Raw genomic sequence first — 7,665 nt, 5'->3', positions numbered from 1 at the left:
AAGAAAAGTTTTTCTGAGGGGAGAGTGGTGTCAAACATTGTATTCCTGCATCTACTTCTGCATCTTTCCTATTACATACATTAAGAGATTAATATATTTTTATATGGCTGTGACTGATGTAGAATTGCTCGTAATTGCAATCCATTTTCTCTTTTTCAGCTCCCTGAAATGGCCTGCAAATATTACTGAAAACGAACGTTCCTTTCAGTACTGAATGCAACAGACCAACACGCAATAGCTTTTACAGAAGTTCCAATACAGAAAAGGTGAAAAAGCACTTTAATTATAAATTATTCAGAAACACTTTATATGAAATAAAATGTCAATGTGAAGAAAGCAGAAGATGATGCAGCATCCTATTATGCAATGATGGGGCAAAAAAATAACATGTATCTTTTGCCACCCATCCAAAAGGAAAAATACCTATGGTATAAGAACACAGACTTTCTGGGGAGTTAAACTAGCTCAACATGACATTATTGCTGCAGGGGTGTATGTCAATATGTCCCTTAGGAAAAACAGGAGGATTCTTCTACGAGCTTTTGGGCTTGACTCATTGATGAATTAACTTATACTGTCACAACTCTTCTTAGACCAAGTCTTGCACCAGCATGAAACTGGCACACTGCACGGGATAAATCAGGCCCAATATTTACCACACTAAAAATCAATTCTTACCAGCTGCAGATTAAGTGGAAAAATGTGTCTTTTGTAAGGGTTGTTTGCCACTTATGCTCTGAATTTCTAACACAACTTCTGCTGAATAACATCCAAAGTGTTCTGTAGTGTTCCAGACAAAAGTCAGCCCTCAGAATCAGCTCAGCTACATTCTGGGGTATTCTTACAATAACTAATACAGGTTTCCCACTAAAAAAGCAGTCCCTACAACCTGAAAATCCATAAAATAATAATTCATTGTCATTAAAGTGACTAAAAGAGAGAATACATCTGGATCTCTGTAAACACGGTAACTTTTCAAAAAATCTGAAAAAAGATCTCATCTCTTCAATCCCTGCCTAGGAAGTCTTTAAATTCAGCATAGAGGTATTTTCCAGTACCCATGGTCCAGCTCCTCTGCTTGTGAAGAATCACAGGGTCAATCACCAGAAGGATCCAGGTAAGAAGCCACCTTTAATTCCAGGCTGGGCACCTTCCCTGTCCAGGTGACCGAGAGCCAGGGCAGCAGCAGTCACAGGGAGCAGATGTGACAAACACCCTGCCTGGTGAGCCCAGAGCCTCCCAGAGAGCCACAGGGGGACACTGTCCTGCAGAGATAAGGATAAGGCTGCCAGGGGCTGCCAAGCCTCTGGACTGTACCCCTGCCACAGCTGTAACACACACATGACAGGGTGCTGGACTATGACAGAAGGGCTGAAATCATTCATGGCTTTGTTCCATGGTAAGGTAAATGGATGTAAATCAACCACACTGTGGTCCCACCTCATTTCCTCTCCTGACCACACAGCCTCTGGCATTTTTCCTCCCAATGGCTGCAGACCTCATGCACCCAGGCAACAACCTGCTTCCCTGAGCTGTTTCAGAGAAAAACTCACTTAAAAAGTAAAAAGTGTTCAGCTGGATTGTCTCCAAGAACTGACTGGCCATGTCATCACACCAGTTCCTGTGCTAGCAGAAGGGTAAGGACAGAACCTGCAAGGGCCGCTAGAGACACAAAGAGGTGAAGGGGAGTTGTGCTGGTCCAGAACAAAGCAGCATCTCACCAGGAGTGAGATGCACTTTACATGTTGTGCTCAATAATGTTCTCTAGGGACTGCACAGCACGGGACAACCTCGTCTGTGTGGGACTGAGTTACCCAGCGCTGTGTTCACAGGGGTGATTGTGAACCAGGATGTTTCTGTGACTACTCACCAGTCTTCCTCATTCTTAGTTTGAGCAAATCAAAGAGTGAATTTAATCCTAATTTTGTATTTAGCTGGTTTTAATGATTATTATTTTTTCAGTTATGCTCAACTTCCCCATCTATCCTGTGTAGTTTTCATGCCTGAATTACAGGAAGCTTTTCCAGTGCTGACTTTCATATACTTATTAGATGGAGTTTCAGTTGACCTCAAGGCAGATATACGTCAGATAAGAAAACTCAGAACACAAAAGGCAGGGGCAAAGCAGTCTGAACCAGAAATGCAGCTGACGTATCTGGACCTTATTAAAGCATTTGATACAGTGCCACAGAAAAAGTACTTGAAATATTAATTCATATTCGTGTGGATCTGAGGACTTTCATGTGTTTTGAAAATTGTTGGAGGTTGTAGGGTTATGAAAGTGGCAGTAATATTAAAGAAAAGGGTGCTGCCTGGCATAATCTGACATCTTTTAACAGTGAACTAATTAAATAGGAAGATGATGCTAACTAGGAAAGAGTAGCAAGCAAAAAACCAAACCAAATCAAATCAAAATAAAAACCCACACAAAAAACCAAAACCAAATAGACAAACTACCAGAAACATACATTTTAGAATATAAATACCTGAGTAAATACAGTGAGATTTCATTTTTAAAAAGGAAGTTACCCAAGTTAGATGAATAAGTCCAAATTCATCAGGCAGATTAGCTCTGAGGTTGCAAACCACTGTGGGCCTTTAAAAAGGGTAATTTTTGACTCCACAGGCCGAGTAACTGTGCACTATACACAGTGACAGCCAAAGTCACCTTTTTTTTTTTTTTAGAGACACAACCAGCATTTTTAAAACATCTCTTAGGATAAATTGTAAAAACAATGTCTCTTTGTACAGAGAACATTCCTACTTTTTGCTGTTTGGCTTTAGCCCATGATTTCAGTTTATGCTAAGCTGAGATATGCTCCTTCTTTGGCTAGGACAATCATCAGATCTGTCATCACAGTTTACAAATACGTTGCTTTTTATCTTTCCAACAAGTCAGTCTTTCTAAACAACGGCCCCCCCCCCCCCCCGCTTTATTTGGCTCTTCAAGAATGCTCAGAGCTCAAGAACAGAGCCCTAGCACAGACAGCACTGAGAAGGAGAGAGCTTTCTTCAGCATTTGCTGTGAAGCACGCCTGATCCAGCATGTCCCATGGCATCCCAAGGCATCCAAGATGACAGAGCTCTCAGGCCAGAGTTGATTTGCTCAAGATGCAGCTTTAGCAAGACAGCAAGGCAATGCAGTGTACCTGAAACACGGGCCTTACTTGCCTAGAGCTATCCTCAGAACTGCAGGGAGAAATAATCACTGTTATGGCCTCTGCTACACCTGAAAAGAGTTTCTGCAGAGAGTTCCTGATGAGACAGTGCAGGCTTTGATGTAGTGAAATCTATCAGGTTGTTTAACATATAACATTACCAGCGGTAGGCATCTCACTGTTTGGATGGTTTTTCATTAAACTGGGCGAAAGCTCTCAGTTGTATAGCGATGTCAGGATGTAAATAACAACACCAGCAGCTCCTTGGCCCCCAGCTTCCGGAATAAAACACCTCTTATTTTTCAGTGCACACAATGAACGAGAATCACAGTGCACAAAATGTTCCTTCCGAAAAGCAGTAAAATATCAGTTAGCCTGTGAGCTGCGGTGTATGAAAGAGATCTCACCCTGCCTTCCCATATTAACCCTTCGTCTGCCGTGTTCGTGCCTAACGAGTGTCACGTCATTGTAACTGCGGGTCTCAGAGCATGCTGACAGCGGGGAATCCTCGTCAACTGTTAAAACGCACAGAACGCTTCTTTAAAAAAAATGCACTCCGGGATTAAAAGGCTGCCCGGCACCCAGGCGTGTTGCCCGCAGCGCTGCAGGGGCCAAGGGACTGCGGGAGAGCACCGAGCCCCGGCGGGTCGCGCTGCGGGGGGCGGCTCCCGCCGGCGAGCCAGCAGCGAGGCTGGGAACCGGCATCGCCGCGCCGGCGGCCCCGCGCCGCACGGTCGTGCCTTCCGCGCCGTGCCTTCCGTGCCGTGCCGTGCCCCGCACGCCGGGCGGGCAGCAGAGAGGCACCGCAGCCGCCGCCGCGCACCGGCGGCCGCTCCCGGGGGCGGGCGGCGCCGATCCCGCCCCCCGCCCGCGGCAGCCGCCAGCAGCCCCCGGCAGCCGCCAGCGCGGCGGGCGACGCAGGCGGGCGGCCGGCGGCCCTCCCTCCATCCCCCGCCCTCCCCGCCGGGCCGCGGGCGCGGCCAGGAGGCGGCGGGGTCGCGGCTGCCCCGGCTCCCGCCCGCCCGGCAGGCGCGGGGCGGCCCGGCACTCCCCGCCTTTCCGCGGCTCTCCGTCCCCCTCCGGCGAGATGTTATGGCCGAGCCGGCGCAGACGGGCGGCGTAGGGCAGGGCGGGCGGCGGGAGGATGAGGCGGCGGTGGCGGCGCCGCCGGCGGCCGCCGCCCCCAGCTCGGAGGACTACGAGTGCAAGATCTGCTACAACTACTTCGACCTGGAGCGGCGGGCGCCCAAGCTGCTGGAGTGCCTGCACACCTTCTGCCAGGAGTGCCTGAGCCAGCTGCACCTGCGCGCCGCGCAGCATCCCCCCGCCGCCGGCGCCGAGCCGGGCCCGGGGCGCTCGCCCGGCGGCTCCCTGGCCTGCCCGCTCTGCCGCCACCGCACGGCGCTGCCCGACCACCGCGTCCACGGCCTCCCGGTCAACACCAAGCTGGCCGCCGCCTGCCCGCCCGCAGCTGCGGGCCCGCGACCCGGTGCCGCAGGACCGCCTGCCGCCGCTGCCGCCCCGCCGCCCGCCCCGCGCCCGGGAGGCGGCGGCCGCGCTCGCCCCGCCGCCCCCCGCCCCCGCCGGGCCGCGCTCCTCGGGCGGCGGCTACGAGAGCTGCCAGAGCTGCAAGCGGGGCGGCGCTGAGCGCCGGCTGCGTGTGCGTCGTCGTCTCCTTCCTCTCCATGGTGGTGCTGCTCTTCACCGGCCTCATCTTCGTCAACCAGTACGGCGGGGACGCCGCGCCCGGCGCCGCGGCATCGCCGTCGCCGGTGGGGCCCATCTGCCTGTCGGTTGCCAAGCATCCTCGCCCTCTTCTCCGTGGTCGTCACGTGGCTCATCTGCTGGCTCAAGTACCGGCCCGAGGCCGCCACCGGCGGGGCCACGGCCAACGGCTCGGCGCGGGGCCGGGCCGCCCGCAGGAGCGACACATAGCCGCGGCGGAGCGCACCGGGGCCGGGCCGGGCTGGGCCGGGCAGCGCGGGGCGGGCTGAGCGCGGCCGGGCCCGGCGGAGCGGGGACAGCGCGGCCGCTGCTCCGGGAGCCCCGGGCGGGGTGAGCCCCGAGCGGCCGCGGGGCGGGCGGCGGCGCAGGGGAGCGCACGGTGACAGGTGCCAGCCCCGGCACGGCCCCGGCCCCGCGCCCGGCCGATGTCACGGTGGGCCCCGCGGCGCTGGCACAGCCCGCGGCGGTGGGGATGGGCTGCACGGTGACCCGGCGAGGGTCACGGAGGGTCCGGCCGCTCCGGAGGGAGGGCAGGGCCCGCCTCGCCGGCAGAGATGGCTGGAAGGGCCTCCCTGGGGAGCTGGAGCTTGGGATGTGCGCGGTCCCCGCCTCTGCGGGAGCGCATCCCCGGGTGCTGAGCTCCTGATGCAGAAGGACACAACCGCGATTAGAGAAAACTGGCTTACTGTTGCCCCCACCTGGAAGATAATTGGAGAGGTTCACTGTGGTTAGGAGCAGAGCAGGAGCACGATGTTAAACGCGCTTTGTATTTTCCCTTTAATGACGTTAACAAGTAAACATATAGAAGAAGCTGTAACAGAAGTGTATTATCTTAAAAGAGACTGAGCCAAAGTTTCCTACAGTGTACTGAGTATGGTTTCATTATAATTTTATTAGAAGGCTGTTGAGCCCTCTGATGGTTGCTTAAAATAAGCTGTCTTATTTAATTCTTTGAAATTCTAATTTAATGTGGGAGACTGAAACACTGAATTGAACGCTTAAAGCAATTTATGGAAGATTATTTAATTAATGGAGCTCTAAAATAGAGCTAAGAGCCTCCTGTCATAGGGATTAATATTTCACTGGCCACTGATTTCAATTTGTATGCGGTGAGAGGAGCCCACATTAAAGTATGGACTTTCAGCATCACTGTAGAAGTGGAATGAAGTAGTGTAATTTGTGATTGAAAATTCGGTCGAGGTAGCTGTAGTAAGACAATGGGTTTCCCTCTTGGCAAGTTTATCTTCTGTGTTGGAAGTTTCTGTAACGGACGGTAGAAAATGGTTTTGTTCTGTGAGGCTGGAACATCAAAGGTGTCTTTGAAATGTGACAAGATGTTCATAATATGAAATGGAAGAACATTGCCATACAGCTGGTTTTGTAGTATATTAAGGAGAGCACTCTATATAGATACTGTTCTATGTTGCAGGATAATTCATTTGGTGCCTGAATTTTTTAAACTTAATTAGTTGTTATAATCTATTCTATTGGGAATAAGATAATGCAGCTTATTCCGTGTTTCTACACAGTACTGTAATGGAATGAGGTAATTATTTTCGTGCTTAACAATTCAAGAATTTTAAAAGTGATCTTTTAGTATGTGTATTTTGCAAGCTGTCTGCATGATATTCTGACAAGTATCCTCTTAATAGACCTTTACTTGACCACTTCTGTTTATCACAAGTGCAAAGAAATTGACTCTGTGGAAATGTAAAGACAGCAGGTGAAGATGTGTGATGTGTTTTATGATTGCACAAGTGGTGTGTGCTGTGCAATGTCTTGATTATCACAAATGTATGAAAAACAACCCCCTGGCACCCAAGAAACCCCACAAACCAAGCGGTGTTTGTACAGACTCTGATGAAGGACGCAGTTTCTGGAAACTGTAGGTGATTTTTGTGTCACTTATGTCTATTGAAAAAGATCCACACCAGCCTTCTAAAGTTGTATATCATATATAAAGGCCCATGAGGAGATAAATTACTGCGATCAACTGTGGCTCTGACCGAGATTTGTGTATCTAGACCAGTGTTTTCCAACTTGGAGTTGCTCTTTAGCTGTCTAAAAGGTTATGCCTCCTAAAATCAGGCCTGACCGTTAGCCCCTGTTGACTTCAGCAGTAGTTGTAGATATTCTGCACCAAAGAAAATCACAAGACTTTTTATTTAAGCATCTAAATGAGAATTTAGGTGCTTGACTTCAGGTACAAATATTTGAAAATTTGGGCCTTTAACCTCTCTGTTCTTCAGTTAATGCATCTGTAAAGTTTGATAATAGCATTGACCTACCTCACAGGCAAGATGTGAGGCTTTATTTATTAATGTTTTTAAGCAATTGGAGATCCTTGAAGAGGAGGTGCTATAGAAGTGAAAGTATTATTGTAAATGATACTGTAGTAGGAATAAATATATGTAAATTAATGGACATAAACAGCAGCAATGTTTTCTAAGAAAAATAAATATATAAAATATGTACATGTGTACATCATATGCACCAATATATGATTTTCCTTGTTGTGCTTCTCCTGCAAATGCAGTGTGTGTGTCTGCAGTTCTGTTCAGCCAGGTGAGCTCCAGTACCTTGCAGTCCAGGTGAGCCCAGCCAGCTGTCACCGCTCCCACTCTGTCTCGTGGACATCAGAGGTGGCTCTGGGTGCTGCTGGAGCTCAGCTGGAGCTCCCTGCACAGTTCTTTACTTTACTTTGCCTTCGTCCTGCAGGCTTGGGCTGCAGGCAGCTGCTGGGGTGTGCCAGGGGCGCTGCCAGCACTGAGGGCACACCAGT

General features: G+C 50.3%; 1 protein-coding gene across 1 annotated transcript; it reads left to right on the top strand.

Annotated features, from left to right (window-relative positions):
• The first annotated feature begins 449 nt into the window (after positions 1-449).
• LOC119704773 (transcription initiation factor TFIID subunit 4-like) lies at positions 450-7,380 on the top strand. The gene has a single exon (XM_038146466.1). It carries the CDS (start codon positions 3,708-3,710, stop codon positions 4,803-4,805), a length of 1,098 nt encoding a protein of 365 aa, XP_038002394.1. The 5' UTR covers positions 450-3,707; the 3' UTR covers positions 4,806-7,380.
• The last annotated feature ends 285 nt before the right edge of the window (positions 7,381-7,665 follow it).

The sequence above is a fragment of the Motacilla alba genome, chromosome 9 (genome assembly GCF_015832195.1).
Source record: "Motacilla alba alba isolate MOTALB_02 chromosome 9, Motacilla_alba_V1.0_pri, whole genome shotgun sequence".
NCBI classification, from domain to species: Eukaryota; Metazoa; Chordata; class Aves; order Passeriformes; family Motacillidae; genus Motacilla; species Motacilla alba.
This window is presented reverse-complemented; position numbering and strand designations above follow the sequence as displayed.